Source organism: Prenolepis imparis, unplaced genomic scaffold (genome assembly GCF_030444845.1).
Source record: "Prenolepis imparis isolate NDT839.2.m4 unplaced genomic scaffold, iyPreImpa1.0 SCAF_11, whole genome shotgun sequence".
In the NCBI taxonomy this organism is placed as follows: domain Eukaryota; kingdom Metazoa; phylum Arthropoda; class Insecta; order Hymenoptera; family Formicidae; genus Prenolepis; species Prenolepis imparis.
Window position 1 is genome coordinate 11,015,167 of NW_028141169.1, and position 22,044 is coordinate 11,037,210.

The 22,044-nt window shown below is 36.6% G+C and overlaps 2 protein-coding genes across 11 annotated transcripts in view; one reads left to right on the forward strand and one right to left on the reverse strand.

The window, feature by feature from the left end:
* Lsm11 (U6 snRNA-associated Sm-like protein LSm11) overlaps nucleotides 1-4,143 on the forward strand; it is a 155,850-nt gene extending 151,707 nt beyond the window's left edge. For both annotated transcript variants that reach the window (XM_083050050.1, XM_083050049.1), the window contains one exon: nucleotides 3,679-4,143. In XM_083050050.1, coding sequence (XP_082906176.1) covers nucleotides 3,679-3,830 — 152 coding nt within the window. In that variant the 3' untranslated portion in view covers nucleotides 3,831-4,143. The remainder of the gene's footprint in view (nucleotides 1-3,678) is intronic.
* Eip74ef (Ecdysone-induced protein E74) overlaps nucleotides 1-22,044 on the reverse strand; it is a 190,583-nt gene that overhangs the window by 146,282 nt on the left and 22,257 nt on the right. The gene's annotated exons all lie outside the window — the stretch shown is intronic.

Sequence of the window (22,044 nt, forward strand, 5' to 3'; positions counted from 1 at the left end):
ATTATTCGATATTTCGTCTTCGAAATCCGTCTTTGCCGAAAAATGACATATGGTGAGTTTTTCGCCATCGGTCTCATCATGAATGACTTTTATTATTTGTCCTTCGATTCGGTCATTGAAATTGTTTTCTTTTTTTTATACACACATATACATATATACTATAACGAATTTCTTTGTGGAGAATCGTATGACGCGTCGTCCCGCGAAAGTCATTCGGCGACTTTTTCTTCCAGGTGGTCAAATAATGGATTATTCATTATCGGTCACAGATCGATTCAAATGCGGGCAATTCGATCGAAAGGTCAGCATTCAAATTCGTCGCGACGAGCATTATTCGCTTCACACGATTACTATGTTCCTTCTATTTTTATCTACAGAATAATTCCCGTAGCAAACACATGTTTTGGATCTCGTTTGCACGCATAATAATTTGAAAAATCTGAATTTTCATCATTTAATCAATTATCATGATTAAACTTATTTTGTTAGAACAAATTTAAAGAAAATATCCTGTCATCGAGTGAAACGCAAAGTATAAATTATTTCTGGAATAAAAAATATTACTTACATCCAAGACTTTTATATAAGATTTATATTACTCTTATTTAGAGCGAAAATTTTTTATATATTTTATATGAGAGAGCTATTCTTGTTTACTATGAGTATACTAATAAGCGTACTATAAGTGCGCGAAAGTTCATTCAACGTTCCTAATTTCTTTGATCCAATGAGCAAATTAATTCTCTCCCCTCGTTTTTTTTTTATTTTAAAGAAGAATAACAATTTTATTCATCGCGGCAAAACTGATTCACTTTTAATCCGTGGGATCTCTCCATTCCTCTCGCCGCGCGAATCGATAGAGTTTAACGAACTCCGGGAATGCGCGCGCGTGTGATCCGCTCGTCTTTATTTACACCGCGTGGCAAAAAGGGCGGCAGCGGAGCGGAGAGAGAAGGAAGGGTCGTCGTATCGCGCGCGCGAAGGGAGATAATATATCCCACTAAGGTCGCCGCTTTGCGCGGCAGGAGCAAAGACCGACCTTGACTACATTACATAGTGGTCGCCGCGCGCGCGTTCGATACGCGTGTATATACGAAGAGAAAAGAGCCCCCGCGCTCGACGCGGAAGGAAGGGAGGGAAGGAACCTTCTCGCGTGCCCGCTTCCACGCTCGTGTTTCTTTTCTCTCTCCTCATCTTTACATCTCTTTCTCCCGCTTCTTCTCCTCTTTCGCCGACTTCTTCCGCGCCGTTTCTTTTACGTCGACTCCCCCGCGATGTTACCCCTGTCCCCTCTCTTCCCCGTTCCTTTTGTTCCGACAATTTTCCTCCCTCGTCCTTCTTTTTCTCCTCTTTGCCACTCCTCTGCCCTTCCTCTTTCTTCCAACCTTCGTTTTCATTCATCCGCATCGTATCAAATTACGCGATTTACGTCGAACTTTTAGTGCATCGAACGCTTCGTTTCTATCTGCAAGAAATTGTCCGGAAACTCGCCGGCGCCTCTTTAAACCGTAGATAGGAAGAATTATAAAGTAATCGATAACGTATGACGAAACCAATATTTTATCTATTAACGAAATGTCACTGGAGAAATTTTTAAATTAAAAAATATTTCAACTATATTTTCAAAAATTTTCTATTCAACGAAAATGAATAATTTCTGTTAGCACTAAATTTAATAAAAAATATTGTCGCTTCAGTTAGAAATTTCAATTAAAATGTCATCCGTTGAATGAACTTTCTCTGAACTTCCTTAAAAATGTGATTCATTTCCCGCGGAAGATTAAAAACGAGAACTCCTTTCCAGTGCTCTGGATTACATATTGCGCGCATTTTTTGCCATTCTTTTTTTTTATTTGAGGAATCGCCGAAGTTGCTATCGACACATCATTCGTTAATTTGGCGATTTCTGTCAGACACACCGGCGTTTGATATCATGTGTACAAGTGCGTTTCTCGTCGATGCACGTGTCGTATTTGTCTCGAAGTTTATGGGTTTCCCCCGCACAATTTGATCAAACGATCTAACAATGGTTACATCAACAAAAGAACGTGATTTCTGGAGGGGGATCAATTTGACAAAAGTGCTTCGATAGAAACTCGAACGCGATTACGCGTTCGATCTTGTTCATCGTACGCATGTGCGATATATAACTTTCGATACATGTGATTATGACAAGCTAGATAGTCAATGCTTATTTTTCCATCGTCGAAACAAGATGGATAAACAGAATTAATGACACACGTATAAAAATTATTTTCGAAAAGACACTTGCATTATACTTTAAATAAAATGTCTGCACATGTCTACCTTTGAATTCTCTTAATAGACTAGTGATAAATTTGTGTTAAGCTTCTATAATATTAATATAATCGCGTAAAAACAAAATTTAAAAAATTCTCTTTCAACCGCATATTTTATTTGATCTAATGACGATACGATTAAAGAAACATTCCTCCGTAATTCCTCCTAAATAAAGCATAAAACTTTGTATTCTCTGCTTAATTAGATCTAGAAGATTTCCTGGTACCTGTTGTGATGGGGTGAAAATTTATTTCTTTACTTACAATTTAAACAAACTATCCCTCGGGGGAAAGTTAAATGAAGAAATTGCGCGGCAACGCGAGGAAACACGTGGCACAGGGTCCTAAACTCTTTACCTCGTCGCGTTTATGGCCATCTAAAAAGCGACTCCGCCGGGCGGGGCGCGTTTATACACACTTCCTCCCTTTCTCTCTTTCGGCGCGCCCGAGTTCAGGGTTAGTTGGCCTACTGACGTACTTCGGGACGTATCGCGAGGGGTCGCGAGGTCGTTGATACGTATAAGCCGGGTGGGAGGGTGGAGGAGGGACGGGGCGACCTTGGACAACAGCCTACAGGATCGATGTACACGTGTCCTGTTGGCAGGCTTTCCTCGTGCTTGCCATCCTGCCACCCCCTCTTCCTCCGACCCTCTCGCGGCCCATTCGTTTCCTCTCTCCCTCCTCCGCATCCGCCCGACTCCCGGGTCCACGCACACTCCTGCGGACACGTGCTGGCATATAAACAACCTTCCCAGACTTTTCCCGTGACCCCAGTGACATTTTCCTTCTCGTGCTTTTTCCACAGCATCGAATACGCAACACTTCCGACAACATTTCCGGTTAATATATCTGTCGTATTCAAAATCTAGGATTTTATTAAAAATTGCTCTCGAGTAATATGCATCTACACAAACTCGTTATTCCGGAGCTGAGAGTTTCGAATTATATGAATTATATATGAAAAAAATTAACTATCATAAAATGAAACTTGTTATTGCGATTTTGAAAATCGTATTAGATCTAGAAAATCTTATTTGCTCCGAAAATGTGATGATTTCTATTTACGTCTTCAGAGACCTAATGACAAAAATACTTTTGCAAAACGTCGACAGGGAATTATGAGCTCCTATATATATGACTTTAAATGAAATAATAAACAAATATTTTTATCGTATAATAAGCAATCAGAATTTGACAGATTAAGATGCGACTGTCTTTATCTTTTCGGGCAAACTGACATGAATTATTCGCATTTACTCGCGTGCATTCGCGCGTATTGAATTTCTAAGAGTCGTCCCGTTAGCTTAAAAGAAGGAAGTATATGCATCGGGAAACGCATATCGCGAGGACTCGACATTGCATTTTTTTTTTTATTCAGGCATTGATGCAGTCAAGATAGAGGCAGCGGAAAGCGGCATCCCTAAGACGGTAGTAAGAAGGAAGGAGCGAAAGACGGAGACCTTGGAGAGACACGTGCCACAGATGCTGCTGAGGGGAGAGCAAGTCGCTATAATCGTCAAAATCAATTGAGTATCGCCTTAAGGGTCGTTCATCGGCACGTGCATCCAATTGCGTACACAGCCGATACAACAACTGTTTTTCCGTCATCTATCATCCGTTATTTATTCCTTTTGACGATATAGTTGAAGTTTACGAGTATTACGTGAATATTTCACGGTAAAAAATTCGTTCGCGTATAGAGAGAGATTGTACAACAATTGATTTTCTCATCTCGAAATATATTAATCGGATAACAAATGTCATCCGATTATGCAATTGTATTGTGATCTATATGTAATCGGAATTTTCTCATTCGCGTGATCCATTTTTCACTCCTTCTTTAGCACGATATATCTGTATAAGATTTTGAATAATATTATATTTAAATAATTTTAAAAAAATATATATAATATAATAAAATTTGAAGTTTCTCTCTTCCATTCACTCCATTTCCTCCCGCTATAATTAATTTTCAATAACAAAGACATATTTACTATACATGCTATATTATTACGCGATTATGTCAAAGAGTATCGCGAACCCTGAAATTATACGAGGAAATCAAATCTCTGGAGGACGCCGCGACTGGATTTTCTCGCGATGCGAATGTAAGGACTCCGACAAGTGTCGGAAAAAAGAGGGAAAAAACGTCGAGATGAAAAAAAAAAAAAAGAAGAAAGAAGAGGAAGAGATCAATCTACATAGCCGACACGGCCTTCGGGCGCGTGCGTGTTGTATATATACAGAAGCAGTTACGGTAAGCTGCGACGGAGGAGGAGTAGGAGCCGATAGAATCCGCTCTAATCCGCGAGTATCGAACGAGGAAGTCGAAGGCGGCGACGGCGAAGAAAGTTAATTCGCGATTGTCCGGCGTCGCGCCGTTCCACCGTGACTAACTCACGCACCGCGACGAGGGACTGGTTTTTCCCTTCTGGCACTCGTCGCCCTCGTAAATGTCCCCTTCCTCCCTCCCTCGAATGAAACGGAATGCGTGTTGCGAGAAATAAGAAAGTCTCGATGTTGAATTACGGTACTATAGACGAATGTCGGGTTGGCGTCCGCGTGAAAACGACGTGACGTAGATGATTAACCCGGCAATAGTTCTTTGTTAGCTATTAACGAGAGGAGAGAGAGAGAGAGGGGGGGGTCGAAGACTCTTTTCGAATTAATTTCACGCGATTGTAGACGTTTCCGGGATTTTTTACGAAACTTTCGAATGAAACAGCTGTACGTATGGATTTTCATTTTGATAGAAGTTGAAGTGATTGGAAAGGTTTTAATTTTTATTTTAGCGAGGTTTGATTTTTTTGTAGTTATGATCGATAAGAGTGATTTGCATAATAATTATAATTAGGTATGTATAGATTTTTGTTTTGGAATTTTTCGATTCTTTTTATAGCGCGAACATCGCTATCATAATGCTTCTCTAGGAAGAAAATTATGTAAAACTGATATGCAGTGAAACTTGAGATAATAGCATGTAATGAATTACTGAATATATAAATGTATAGGTTGTATATATATGTTAAATGTGCGCGGGACTTGTCCTAAGCATGGCGCACTTTCTCTCGAGCGCAAATACTAAAGGCCAATCCGAGAAGGATGCTGGTTGTTTCATGGTCGGAGAGAAACATCGAGATTAACATATATTATATTATAAAATTTTCCCTTCACTTTTTGTCCACGATTTTGACCAACACGAGGTCAATCTCTTCGTGACAAAAATGTCAAAATTGCAACAATTATTATGTTGTTACAGATTACAGATTTAAAGACTTTCATAAAATAAGCCCCCTACACGAGATAAAAAGATGTAACAAAATCTATTTTTCGTTTAATTTAAGCGAATAATTTTTTTGTCAATAAAATTTTAATTTAAAGATTAATAGCCGTAATACTTTAATGGAAAAAAAAATTAATAAATTTATCTCTTGTAAAATAAACGTTGAAATATCGATAAATCCGACTCTATATAAAAGCATTAATAGCCGTGTGTATTTAAGGTTCATTCAACTTTTACGTGTTTACACACGCGAGCATATTATTGCCAAGAATGGCGTCGAGATGACACGTCGACTATAGTGCGCACACTGCGTTACACCGCTATTCTTCCATAATTGCGTCTACATGCAACTCAACAATTTTCGTCCCCCTCTTCGCAGAGGGCACGGGAGAGGAGCGCATCCCTAAGATTCAACAAGGAATATCTCCCGCATACGAGGCCGCATTTCCTCGTCGCTTCCTCGCGCGCGGCCGTTGCTCCATTAATTACTCTAAAATCATATTTTTCCGCTCGCGAAATCGCTCGCGCGCGCACCTTCGCTTCTGCGTCGCGGAAAAGTGCATCTCGTGGGCACGGGGCACGGTGAAAGCACGAATATCCCCCTCCCTCTCCCCCTTCGGGCCCCTAGATCACGAACAGCCAGGGGAACGAACGCGCGATTCCCGGGGGGCCCTCTCACTTTCGCTCTCCGGAGAAAGTCCGGTCGTCCCCCCTCCCCCCTTCCTCCTTCGTGGTTTCCTCTCGCGTCTCCATAACTCGCTGTAAAAGCGCTCTCCATCGCCTTGACGACCAGAAACTACGGACGCTTCCCTCGCCCCCTTCACCCTTTTCCACCACCTCACGGTCTCCCTCGGGCACCCTCCTCTCCCCCTTGACCGACCCATCTCGCGCCCGCGACGGTTCTTCTGCGCTTCTTCTACTACGGTATGCTCTCGCGATTCGACGCGAGGGGTTAATGCACTCCTAGAGCAAAGCATAACCTTAGCCGGAGCCCTCGGAGAAGCGCGGGAATCTCGCTACCGACGACAGACGGATAGACGGACGGAGGCATCCGCCGCTGTACTTTTACTACAGGATGGGCACAAACGCGCATGTAATCGAATCTCTCGGCGGTGCTTTCTTTCAGAAATGCGCTGACTCACATTTCGATTTTGCATCGACAGCCTCAACACAGTGATGGTAACTTTATATAGTGTGGTATTATTTAAAAAATGCATAATACAACAAAAGATATATAATTTGCATACGAAAGCTGCTTCATGAGAAAACAATTTATCGCTCCTCGATTTCCAAATTGCAAAATCTTCGACCTTTGGATCTTCGAATCACGAGATGCTCTCACGCGTTTTTTATATTTAATATATATTTCACAGCCACTGACTACAAAAATCTCTCTCTACGCGTCGTTCCTTCAATCTCTGAAATTTTGCCTGTTATATTTAGACTTCTCCGAATAATGCGACGGATTTCTTTCCGGAAAGAGAGTGACGATAATATCTCGAGGATAACAATGTATCTCAAGGGAAAGTATCTCGGAAACGCGCGTGATTATCATACGACGTCGCGATTCAAGCTCCAAAAAGGGTGGTTTTTCCTCCCTTCTTCCCGCTCTCTCGTCCCTTTGAAAAATATAAGCAAGACGTATTTGTAAGACCATGTCGAAGAGATTAGGATTCGCAAACCTTGGGACGCATTGTCCGTGCACGATAATTGGCCGCTGTTTTGTATACGTCTCCTTCGGCAGACAGAATAGTTTATTTCTACTATCTCTCTTTTTCTATCAAACCAGCTCGCGTTATCTTTCTCTCTCTATCTTCCTCTTTCTCTCTCTTATACTAGAGTACGGTAGATTCTATAGTCGATCCAGGGCCGACGAGTAAGCGCCTTGGAGGCGTAATGACGATCATAGAAACTCTCGAGGCCGGCCTACACCGAGAGAGAGACCCAGAGTTTCGCGAACGCGAAATAGAAGACTCGCGGAAACGTGGATGTGTAAATTTTTTCTCAAAATTATCAAATGTTTATTTAAAAAAAATAATGTCGAGATAATTAAGAAAATAGTCATTAAATGCATCCTGATAAGAAAATTTTAATCGCATGATTTTAGTTTAACTTGTTCGTCAAGACGTTTAATCATTAACTTGCGAGCTAAAGTTTGATTAATAATAGAAAAAAATAATATCGATAAATCGTGACGATTTTAAGTCGCTGCGAACCGATGGCGCGGAAAATATTAAATCGCGTTATCCTCGAATTTGCGCGCGACAATCGCAATTATCACGTGCTCTGTGATGGACAACAAGAACGCCGAGACGTTCGTTTTTTGCATATGTATGCGTATCCATATCCTTCGGCGTTTTCTTACGAAGAAATCCTTCGCCAATGCGCGATGCCACTCGTCGACGAATACGTCGTAATGACGTTACGCGAGATAAAATCGCGAATTACAGCGTGTGTCGCGCGATAACAAGTACGTCGCGTACATAACGCACGCAATTTAACGACGCAATTATGACCCGCCGAGGAGCCGCGGTTCTCGTCCCACCGAAGGAAAACCGCCGAACATGCACATTCTTCGCTGAATAACAAATTTTTAATCCGGAAAAAAAATGCATAAACTTAGAATATTGTAACAGAGCATATATAGAAAAATATATGCATGATTAAATGTGCAAAGTTTAAAAGCTGCTCGTTTTTAAATGTAATAATAAATCGAAAGACACTTACAGATAGAATTTCGAGAAGAGATTTAATTATCTTGCAAATTATAGAATTATGTTTCAGTACATTTGCCCTGAAAATCATGGTAACCGTGGGACAATATGATATGGAAAGAATTTTACTATGCAGTTTAGTAAAATTAATCAAGCATGTTTTATATTTTATTATGATAGATATTATTTTTATTGTGATAAATATTAATCAGAGAAATTCTTATAAAATTCTTTCCGTACCATATTGTCCCACGATTACCATTGATTTTCGGAATAAATTCTAAGAGAAAATTCTCTCAGTGTAGAAGTAGTTATTCATATTTAATAGCTAACAAACGAAAACTTATGAAAAATTAAAATAAATCCCCCCTCAATCGTCGCACAATTTCAATATCTCCAAAGTGCACGAGCGTTCACAATCAGAAATGAACTTACGCTCCGCGCTAAGCGAAGTGTTGAAAATAACCGCTCAAACGTCCCTGACGAGGTGGGAATGTTGAGTTCACCGCGAATAGTATGTTGGCTGTCGCGATTTGCACTTCCTAGTCGAGGCTCGTACGCACTCTCGCGCGCGTAGCGCACGCATCTCCGCGCGTAGGTGGATGTGTACATGTGTGTGAGACCATAACAATAATAATAAGGTTGAGTCATACGCGTCTCAGGGACCTTCGCGAACGAAGAAGGGCCTTGATTCGTGCCCCGGGCAAGGCGAGGATCTCCGTCTCGATTACTCGCGAACGTGCGCAGCCTCTCCTTCTCGAATTCAACGTCCTTTTTCGGAATCGAAATATGTCGCTAAAAATTTGTGATCGCCCATTTCAAGAGTAGGTATCTGATATCTTTCGTCTTAGTATACGAGAAACGCATACGCGTAGAATTCTCACGCAAAAATTTTTTACTGGAAACTTTTATAATTATAAATATATGCCGAATTAAGAGTTAATTTTAAAAAATTTATTTGTAAGAAGTCTGATTTATTTAAAAAATTAAATTAAAAATCTATCAGTATAAGCGCAATTTTTATTATTGGATTCTTAATATTTCAATTAATGGATATTTATATTAATATAAATATAGATATATAGATATTTTTAAATTAATATTAATATAGATATAGATATTTATATTAATATTAATATTTAAATATTTATATAGATATTAAAAAATAAATTAATTAAATAAAGCTCGTATAAATTTCTAAAATTCATTAAATAAGAGGATAAGTAGGCCAACTAAAACGTGCTACAAATTTTCGGTGTTAAAGTATTATTGTTATTATAATATATTTAAAGGGTAAACGTTTCGACTGTACTCAGTCTTTTTCAATACAACAACATTTATAATTCGAAGATATGTCTTTGTATAAGAACGTTAAATTCTGTTAATACGGAAGCTGGTATCATATTGTTAAAATTACTGGAGTTATTGAGGAAAACCAAAACAAATATTTTGTTATTCCATACATTGAAACAATCTCAGAAATGGTAGCGTCAGCTATTAAAAAGCCGGACGTGATAGTGGGATACCGTTGTCTCAAGAAATTGAATAAATTTGTTAAAGTACAAAAGGATAAAAATGAACAACCACATAACTCCAATGTAATTTACAAAATTAATTGTAATGATTGTGAGGCTTCTTACATAGGTCAGACAAAAAGACAATTACGGACCAGACTCAAAGAACACATTAATAATGTTAAGCTAGATTCTGTGAGACATTCGGTGATTTCTGAACATATATTAAATCAACAACACACGTTTGATTGGGATAATGTTAAAATCTTGGATTTTGAAAGCAATTACCACAAAAGATTAATATCAGAAATGCTACATATCAAAGAACAAAAAAATAATATTAATTCTAACAGAGACACCGAACTCCTTGACAGCAGCTATTTTGACATTCTAGAAAAATTATCAGGGTCATGGAATCTAAACATAGCAAGGTCTGATAATTTATCAGTTTTAACATTGACTCACAAACAAGCGGTCGCGTTTTAAGATTAAAATTGTACACAATGCTTGAGGACGGAACATATGACAGAACTTCATATGATTTTTTGACATAAATGTAAGTGTTTAATCATTAACTTTTTAATGTCGATATTACAAACTATTAGACAATATGTATAGCGCATTTATCAACTTATCAAGACGATTGGACAGGAAGGAAAAGAAATATAATCAAGAGATAATTTCACCAACACATTCTCGTTTGCCAACGAGGAATCTGAATAATTTTATCGATAGAATAAGTTCGAGTATTTAATCAACACACAAGGCCTTCCTCTCAATACTAGACGTTAACTAGTTTGAGTTTAGTCAAAGTTATTCTAATGTTAACCGTTCGATTGTAATAATTTTAACAATATGATACCAGCTTCCGTATTAACAGAATTTAACGTTCTTATACAAAGACATATCTTCGAATTATAAATGTTGTTGTATTGAAAAAGACTGAGTACAGTCGAAACGTTTACCCTTTAAATATATTATAATAACAATAATACTTTAACACCGAAAATTTGTAGCTCGTTTTAGTTAGCCTACTTATTTAATATTAATATTTAAATATTTATATAGATATTTATATACGAATGGATACCCACATTTTAATTAATAGATTCTTAATAATTCACGCTGCAAATAATTTGACTTTACTTCAAATATCCAAACTCGTTTTTTATAAGGTAACACTTAGAAAAAAGGGGGGACGCGCAGAAGCCACACGTAAAGAAATCAACAATCACGCCCGGCTGGAAGCCAAGAGCCATCTGTTAAAATCCACGATCTGGAATCTGCTTGGTTTTTGTCTCTCGCGGGACATTACCCAATGTAAGTGGCCATCGTCGCCTTGCCCCTGTAAATAATTCATGACAAATGCATCTCGACTGCATTCGTTCTGTTTGCGCGGTTCACAAACATCCCACAAACGTCGAAGTCGCGATATAAAAAAAACCTGTACTCATCTAAATTTTTAATTTAAAAAATCACGAAAATATACGTAATTTCTTAGAAGCCCTAATATATGCGTCCCTAATAACAATCCAAAAAAATTCAACAAGCGATAATACAATCATTATAAATATTAAATCCTCGTATTTTATAATCAATATATTAATAATTACGGATTATTTCGAATCATGTCGGAAAAGACGCCGATGAAGAGAAATTTCTCTCAATCATCATTGTGTTATTTTAAATATGCGTGCAATCGGATCGTACGCTTAATAGCTATGACAAAGCAGATGTGCTTCCTTGAAGGCGACGACAATCGCTTTTCAATGCGTTCGACGGGCTTCAATAACGGCAAAGCCGTATATAAAGACGCGTTTTACAATCCGCGCGCCTCCTCGACGGAGGCTGACAACGCCGCGCGTGAAAATCTGTCGTTGTCATGTTCCCGACTGGTCAACAGTCGAGAATAGACGGGACTAAGAGCACTATGTATAGCAGGCCGAATCGTCATATTGTATTCCACGCTCAAACCATTTATGTGAAATAATAGCTCACGCAGATCTATTGTAAGAAACTTATTTATTTACTTTACGCAGCAATTATAATTATAAATCGCGATATAAATAAAACAAGACGACAAATTAAAAAATTTAATAATAATAAAATGTAGTGAGAGCGTTCATATCATTGCTGATGAAAATTTTATTTTAATTTAACTTTTATCGTGATGATTGAGGATGATTCATACTTTTATTTATGGCTTGGCTAAATAATCATACATTCATATTTATATGAATGACAATGCTAAATAATTTCTGCTAAATATTAGCATGTATATATAGGAAAAGCTGTAATCAGAATTTTTTCACGTAACATACAAAATCGAGATAAAATTTGGAAATAGATTACTCGAAGAATTTAGAACTTTGAAGATGCATAATGGATAATTAAATTTTAAAATTAATTAACCTTTGTTAACACGGATGAGCTTTGCTCTTATACATTTTTTCTTTTGACTCACGTACTATAGCAAACCATAGTATAAAATATGGCAGTTTGTTCCGCTCGGTAGAATACAGCGCTCTAAAGTCAACCAAGTTTTTTCGTAAGAAGATCGTGCGAGATTCGCTCGAGGAGAGACAGAATCATCGAAGGTCGTTGACGTCAGCCACTGCACTCTGAGTAATGCGCAATAATGAAAACGCGCAACGCGAGAAATTAGGCGAAGCAATGCGCCTTGAAAAATTCCTGCTTGACCGTCACGTGACAATTATGTGTGAGAATATTTCTTCCTACACATTGCTACATATAAAGAACTTGAAAGCATTTGCAACTGTTAAGTTTAACAAAAGAAATTTAACTGGAAATTTATAGAACAGAATCAAGCTGTTGTACAACAATCGTAACAAAGTAAATAAATATTTATGTCTATTGCGCTTCAGTGCGCATTTCTAGGATTATACAACGTAATTCAAGATCAAACCGATAAACTTTGATTACCTAACTTTTATCTCGTCTAAATGATCATTTTACAATATATGATATGTCTCGTAAAGCTTAAAAGCAAAAAGTTAAATACGTATTCTCTATAGCAACTTTGGAGAAAAATGTACTTGCAATTTTAGAGTATTTGATCACAGCATAAATATATTTATACCCTGACGATACGGCTCTCGAGAAATTCTAATGAAGGCGAGACACGCGAGTCGAACGAGAATGTAACGGTTTTTAGCCGACGATACAAAGTACGCAGCCGCGATCATTCAAGGATGCAATTAGATGCTGTTAACTCTCGACTCTTGGACGTAGTGAATGAACTGCGTGGAGTCTAACCGCGAGAGAAGTATCCACGCGAGAAAAACGCGAGTATCGAATTTTTTTATAATTAAGTATTTCAATGATTTTTTTTCTCTTCATCGCCTAAGATACCCACGATGTTGCAACTATAGGAATGCATATTGCGCGTGCAGCGAGAAAGCCGACGTATCCAATTATCGTGAGCCGCGGGGGTCCACAAGTAAGAGCAAAATCAATTAATATCGCAAATCCGCGAAATCTCGCGGCTAATCAATCCTAGGATCTTGTCCGTCCATCGCGAAATCGCGACGATTAAACGAGACTCTGATTCATCGATCCGCGAAAGCCAATCGATATCAAACCTTTTGGCTGTCCAATCAACCGAGCCAATTAATCACACGCCACATTTGTCTCGTAAGAACATTAATGGCATAAAAAATACATTGGGAAACGAAATATATATCGCCGCTTCTCTCCTCGCATAAATAAGATTCGTCTTGCATATAGGTAAAACCTATAATAGAGCGAATCAACTTATATTTTATATTGGGATATTTAAATATACACAGAGAGAATTTTCTCTTAGAATAGAAAGAATTTTAAGAGAATTTATCTGATTAATATTTATCACAATTAATAAAAAATAATAATATCTATCACAATAAAATATAAAATATGTTTGATTAATTTTACTATACTATTAGTAAATTTTACTATACTTTTATTAAAATTAATCAAACATATTTTATATTTTATTGTGATAGATATTATTTTTTATTGTGATAAATATTAATTCTCATAAAATTCTTTTCATATCTTATTGTCGCACGATTACCATGATTTTCAAGGTAAATTCTAAGAGAAAATTCTCTTTGTGTACATATATCAAATTTATTTAAAATACGAATCGATATATGTTCGCCTATTAAAGAATTTAATATATGACTAATTTAATTAATTCTTAAAAAAAAAAAGATTAAAAATTATATATTTTACGAGTAATTATTTATTTTCTTTCTATTATAAAATTCATATTTTAATTTGCCGATTAAATAATCCAAATGTATTCAAAGCGTATGCATTCGATTCATTGTATGCGAAATTTATGGCAAAATACTACAACAAACGCGAATGTCGGACATGTATATCTTTTTTCGCATCTCTTTTGCATATCCCTAATACGACGCCGCTTTAGCAACCGGTTTCGGATCAAGGAGATCAATGGTCCTCGCGATTCTTTCGCGAACGCGTTGGTGTTTCGAGGCAAACTCGAGACCGATTAACGACCCTAACCCAATTACTTTGACGGCAGTGAAAGAAAGAACGAGGAAGAGATAAGAAAAAAATTAATGTACTCAAATATTATACGAATTAGACAGAAATATTCGCGTCTCTCTGCTTATTTTTTTTTTTTTTTTTTCTAAAAATATATCTCATAATAATAAGAGAAACACCAGTTGTTATCGTCTTCATATATCACATTCTATAAATAAATGTGAAGAGAAAATATATTTACTCGATTAGTTAAATTAATGAATACATCAATCAAAATCAAAAAATCAATATAAAAATATTTATAATATTGCTTATTTTATTATATTATATTGCGATATGCACACAGAATAATTATTTGCACCAAGTGAGATATCTTTTCAAAACTTCTAATCTCTTTCGTTCTTTCTCATAAAAGATAAAAAGATGAAATTATATACTTAAAATTAAATACTTAAAAAAAAATATTAGAGAGTGTAAAGAGGGTTAAATATAATCGGCATTTGATTACTTGCGAAATTAAGGTCTAACTCGGGACGAAAATCTCACGAGAGTACTTAATTTCGTTTAATTCGCGCGACTGGTAAAAGTTGATACGGGGAGATAAACCTCTTACAATTTCCCCTACGATCATTTAACCATTATAAGGGTTACAATTATATAATTATGAAGAATTTTAATAAATCATTCCATTCTTTTTATTCTTCGATATATGTTCGGAAATCAGATATATGGAACAATTTCGAGAAAATTGATTTATCATTAAAAAAATAATATTTTATTCGTACTTTCGAAATTTTTTAGAAACGCCGGTCGTATCAATGTCTCATTTATTCTAATCTTTTTTATTCGTGCGAGTACTTGGCGCATTTCACGCGAGCGAGAAGATAGATATAGTTGAAACGAAGGTGGCATAGAGAGATAACATTGGTACAACGGCCTTCTGGAGATCCGCGCGCGTAACCTTCTGCCTTTATTGCACTTGCAAATTCTCGCGCTGACAGTGACGTTATATATTCGTTCTATACGTCTCTCTCCACGGCGCCGTTTGTGACGTCACGATGTTTCGCGACAGAGATTCCGCCCGCCAGAATTTTCGCGTGTGCTACACTTTTTGCAAAGATCCAAAACGACGATGATGACGACGCTTGACTGCCGCTAAATTTGTGTCAATGTTATCCTCGCGCGCGCGCGCGTGCTAACGATCCGTCGTTACCTTCGTTTCTCCTGAGTGATTACTACGTATCGATTCCGCGCATATCTTACTTCACGTCCGTGGAAATGCGAACGTATATACATTGATGATTGATTATTACAAACAAGACAAATAATGCATTTTACATCTCGCGCGAGTACATATAACGATTAATTGTCGTCTACTTATTCCTCGCACACGTAGTTGTAGTAATTAAACAAATATTATTGAAGAAAAGAGAGTATTGTTTTTCTTTCTTTTATATTTAATTTTTTATATTTATATTTTTTCCATCTAGTTTAAAATAAAATCTTGTATTACGCGCTCTTCCAAATTGAGAAAGAGAGAGAGAGAGAAACGCTGCTGCAAATGAATGAAGCTCTAATAACGGGTGACACGCTCATTCGAAAAATGAAAGGCTGCATTTATCATTTAAACGGCGCATCATTCATTAGCCTCGAGTTTGCCTTCGTAAATATTTCCATTGCAACGATGATGCGCGTGTGCGATCGATGTTTCAAAATTCGGCACCCCACGCGAAAAAGAAGCTTGTCTCGCGTTTCAGAGGTAAACCGTTCCAAGGTAAGGTATAAAGTGCAACCGGCGACCGCAATTGTTTAATCGGTCGCAACAATAATAATGCTCGATTCATCATAACAATTTCACGCGTCTCGCGTACCGTGCGAAATTTAACAAACGACGAGAAACGTGTCGTCGTAATCGAGCTCCCGATCAACAACAGACGATCACGAAACGTTCGCTAATCAACATACCGAAAGCTCATTCATTAATATAACTCAGCAATTTGTTTTGCAAAAAGCGATCATTTGTCGCGCACATGTCGCTTTGCGCGACATATCGACATAATTACGTACAATGTAAAGCAGGATGCACATTATTGTATTGTGCGAGTAATTCATTATCTCAGTCGTCTATAAATCACATTGTAAATATCCCGTGTAACAAGAAGGGTATCTCTTGATGAATAGTTTAATTATTCTACATCATATATTTTGCCGACCAAGTTTTCGAAGCAAATTAAATTTCGGTGACAAAACGTGCGCATATATATTCGCAAGTTAGTTTATTATTGAAATAATCGTAGCACGTGGAGAGAGAGAGAGAGAGAAAGAGGGAGAAAGGAGAAAACATAATTTACGCAAAATCTTAGCGAATCGCCATTCACATATGTGCATACGTTTTCATATATAAACTTTACATTTAGATACTACTATATATAAAATTTCGTGCGCAGAAAAGAGAGGACCTTTATTTCGCTCCTAGACCATAATAAATTAATCATTCTATTGCGTATCATAAATCCCACCTTATCTTTAACAAAGCCCGTGACATATATCGCCACGTGGATCGCGTTGTATAATGATCCGTGGTTGTATAACACGGTTTTAATACAAACTTTCATTAATACGAGGCGATATCGCGCGGCGTCAGCAAAAATCGATCCCCACCTCTTCCCCCGAGACTTGAGACCATCCGAAATGAGATCAGGTCGATGCAGAAAACTTTCTCCGGGTCGGTCGGTTCGTGCACCGGATACCTTGACCATGACCGCATTTCCCATGGTCCCCCCGTGCCCTGCGCGGGCCCTGTACACGCGCGTGCGGTTACGCACGTCTGCTAACAGGCCGTGCTCCCCCTGCTACCACGAGGAAGGTGATTTCCAGAACGGATGTTCGGCGAAGGTGGACGGAGAGAGAGAAAGAGGGAGACAGAGGGAGACTCGAACCCGCGAATTGTGTGTGCTCAAGAGTCAAGGCTCCGGCCCAATTCAGGTTCGTAGACCCGCGGAGGATAGGTCGCACATATACAAAGAATACACACAAACGCACAGCCCGCGCGCCCTGTCTCTTTTTTCGCCTTCGTAAGGTCATTTACTTTTACTAACAGCCTTCCTCAAGGTTCGGCGCTCGCGCCTCTCGTCCTTATGGCTTCGAGGATCGAGCAGGTGCGTGGCACATGCGTTTGTATGTGTGTGTATCGCTCCATTTTTCAAAAACTTTCGAAAGGATCTCTCATGTCAGTGCATTCTCAATTTTTACTTTTTATATTTTTATTTTTTATTTTTATTTTATATTTTTAAAATTTTTATTTATTATTATTATTATATTTCAATATTTTTAATTTTTCTGACAAAATAATGAATATAAAATTTTCCTAAATAAATCTCTTGTATATCTACGCAGAGAGAATATTCTCTTAGAATTTACCCTGAAAATCATGGTAAACGTGGGATGGAAAGAATTTTTATGAGAATTTCTCTGATTAATATTTATCACAATAAAAATAATAGTATCTATCACAATAAAATATAAAACATGTATTATTATTTTTATTGTGATAAATATCAATCAGAGAAATTCTCTCAATAAAATTCTTTCCATACCATATTGTTCCACGATTACCATGATTTTCAGGATAAATTCTAAGAAAAAATTCTCTCAGTGTATGTTTATGTTTAACGAGAATAAAATTAAAACATTAATTCATCGAAATAATCGCTCACAATTATAGAGATTTTATCTCAATAAAATTAAATATTAAAAAGAGATTCGATGACATGTGTCAGTTAAACACTCGCTTCAGAAATAAGCAAAGAATGATCGCGCCTCGCGATTGAAAAATAATCGTTCCACGACGAAGTCGCGACGCGGCAAAAATTATTTTCGACCACGTCGCGTGTACTGTTACGATCGTGAAGGAAAACGTAAATACAGACACATCTCCGAAGGCCAGATGCGCGATCAATGAGATGGTACGGAAATAACGAGGATTAATCATACCGTTAACGCATTCTCTTTCGTAAGATATAGGAAAAAGACGTTCTTTATCAATAATATTAAAACTTCAGCTTATCGCGAAAAAATAACGATATAAAAACAATAATGTAGAAATAAAAATATCAATAAATCCCCAAGTAATTTTCAATTTTACAAAAATTATTATTATGTGTTGCAAAAAATATCCTGAAATAATGATATAGATATTTATATACTTATACACTTCAATTCTATTATAAATACATAACATGTACGAATTAAAAATTATCTTCTCTTTTAGCTCAGTTTTCTTACTTTACCGCCAATAATTTATCATTAAAAAAATACGAGAGTGCGACTTTTCACGTATGCAACAGTGTGCAGTGAATATAGATATGATACGTAGTTCTAATTCGACTTCTCGCGAAGGTAAACACGAGGCGATCCACGTGGCGCTGTGCGTTCAGGGTTACAACGATTTGTTTCCACGTACACGAGAAAATACACTTGGCGATCGAGTAGCACTGTCATTAACTATCAACGCATTATCCGCGCAATCCAACGAGTTGCGCGCGAACGCGGAATAGAATTTGCGCGCGATCGAACTCGATGACGATTAAACATTCACATGGCGTCGAGTCTTTCAGGGTCGTACGATACGTGCATTTCGCTGCCAAGGTATATAAAGACGAAAATACGACGCGGCCGTGCAACCAGTTGTCTCCATTACGATTGCTAATTCTTTTTCCGGAAGAAAAAAATATCTCGAGAAAAAGAAGGCCTACTTCACGCGGAGGATCCCTTACGGGAAAGAAAAGATACACGAAACGACTTTTACATAACTCGATTAAAGTTTCGTTGCTCAGATTGATCAAGAAAAGAAGGTTTTTATTATGAAAAAGTACAATAAATAAATTTGTATAAAAAACTTCTATATGAAAATATAATTATGTAATTCCATAATTCTATAAAAATGGAAAAGTTTTTAAAATAAATTTTAATCAGATTTTTGTAAAACCCGAATTTTGAAGAAGGAAACGAAATATAAATGCATTTCTCTTTTAATCATTAAACTTTTACGAATTTCGAAGAGTGCGATATATTTTCAATTATTTCATTCTCTTCAATGCGAGCACTTTCTTTCAATCGACATGTCAATGAACTCTTTTTCCTCTTTCACATTTCGAGAGTTTAAATTTTTAATTTATATAGACGATGAGCGCCGATATTTGATCTTTCGGAATCGACCGTGACGATGTTCGGGATCCACGTGGCTTCAAGGTCTCTTACGCATACGGGACCCTTATGGTTCGCGCCATCGCAATATTTAACGAACATATACCGGTTGAATGTACACCAGACAGTTTTGGCCCTCGAACCTGGGCAGCACGAAGGTCGCCACGTAATCGCTTGATGGGGAGAGCGAGAGAGCAAGAGGACTTCAAAGAATAGGGTAGAATTTATATTACATCGCGCCACATGTTAACGTGTCTACAAAATTGTCTGTAATGAATTAGAATTCTCTAATCTTTCATTGATTTTTCTCTCTTTATAAAATAATAATAATCATGATATCTCTTTCTCTAAATTTTGATGCAAAATTCCTTGCAACCCACTGCAATAATTTTCTAATTTAAAAAAATTTCAATTTGTCAACGAAATGACAATTGTAATTAAATTAACAGTAATCTTATTCTATTAATTTCTTAAAGATATCAAATGTATGAATGTAAACAAGAGAAAGAATAAAGGCGAAACGTTGAATCAAGATAGAAAAAGACGCACATGTGGATCAATTTACTATAAATATTTTAACTATATTAGAAGTCTATACGAGTTTTCTCTGCGTTTGAGCCAACAGAAGCCGCAGAGGCCACAAACAAATCGGAAAGGAGCGGGAGAATCGCTTGAGGGCCGAAGATTGGCCTAGGCTGAAAATACTTGTATAAAATATCGTCCCGAATCTCTCTCAAGCGCACGAAATCATGCGAATGGAGCGCAAGAATTCGTCTATTCAAAGCTTTCGTCTATTTGCGGTTTCATAGTTGTCGCGTTTTTTTTTCGCGCGCTTTTATATTTCAAATATATATTTATTAATTATTTATTTATTAATTAATTACTTAACTCTACTTTATTAATAACTTCCCACAAATGTGAGAAAATTCCCAGTATATATAATTCCACAATATAGATATTAATGTTATTATATTAATTATTATTAAATATATTAATATAATTATATTCATATAATATATTAATATAATTATATTCATATAATATATTAATATAATTATATTCATATAATTATCTTATTATATTATTATATTATAATAATATAATATATTAATTATTCGAATTCATTTTTAATCATCGTGGAAGTCTTTTCGGATGGTCGCAAACAATTAAATTAGTAAACGAGCAAAAAACATTGATATAGCTGATTGAATTTAAGCATCTTTTCAACATCAAAGTACGAAAGTAAGTATAATATATACACAAACATATATACGTCTCGAGGGTAGTCTTTCTCTCAGCGATCTTTACGTAAATCAATATTCTCTGCGGCGTACCGAGGCGTAATGCTCTCGCGATCACTTCCTCGATCGTATGTGATTACCGTCGACGAATGTATGAGAGACCGTTCATTTTCACCGGCGAACCTCGCGAGACGTCGCGATGTTTGATTTTTTCGCTCGACAAAAAGATTCTGTTATTAAGTAATACATGCGCTGCCCGCGATCACTCGATCGCAGAGGCTGCTGACTCCTGTAAACTTGGCACACCATACCTAAAAATCTAAAAGTTTTTTTAGAGGCATTCTTTCGAATAGTTCTAGAGTTCTACGTAAGTATTTTAAATAGTTCCGATGATTAAATAAAAAAAAATTGAATTTGAAAATATGGTGCGCCAAGTTCACGCAGCTGTAAAACTAACTAGAACTTGGAAGAAATAATTTATTTTCATGATATGGGCTGCGTAAACTTGGTGCACCATATAATCAAATTCGATTTTTTTGTATTTAATCATCGGAACTATTTAAAATACTTACGTAGAACTCTAGAACTATTCAAAAGACTGTCAGAACTCTAAAAAAAACTTTTAGATTTTTAAGTATGGTGTGCCAAGTTCACAGGAATCTTTTAACTGTCACGGCCGCACTCGGCTTAATCTCTGCCCGAGGATTCGAGTCTAGGATTGCCGCCTCGATATTAAGCTTTCTAAAGATTTTTCAAAGATCATCCTCGTCGAAAAAAATACGAAAGAGGAAAAGAGAGGGCAGACGTATATATTACATTCCAAATCTTTGTTGGAATCAAATATATTGTTCTTTCATAGAAAATATTAGAATCACATCGTTGGAAAATTAAAAAAATATAAATGTAAGAAAATTTACAATATAAAAAAATTAGTACAATTAACCCATTCTTTCTTTAAAATGTACTTTATAATACTCGATGTACATATTCCTGAATATATATATATATTTTTTTCTCTTAAGAAAATAAGAAATATAATAATTCTTGCCCGGAGATTTCCTATTTGCATCGGCGAAAGACTCGATGATTTTTTTTAACTTGAAAAAAATCATCGAGTCAAAATTGGAGAAGTGACAATCCTATTCAAATCCTTTCTAAAGAGTTGTTATAGCCGATAACGATAATTATCTTTTCGTATTGAAATTATTTGCGAAAAATAAATTAATATGTATCAGTTTCTTTATATATTCTTTTTATTTTCGCGAATGCTTA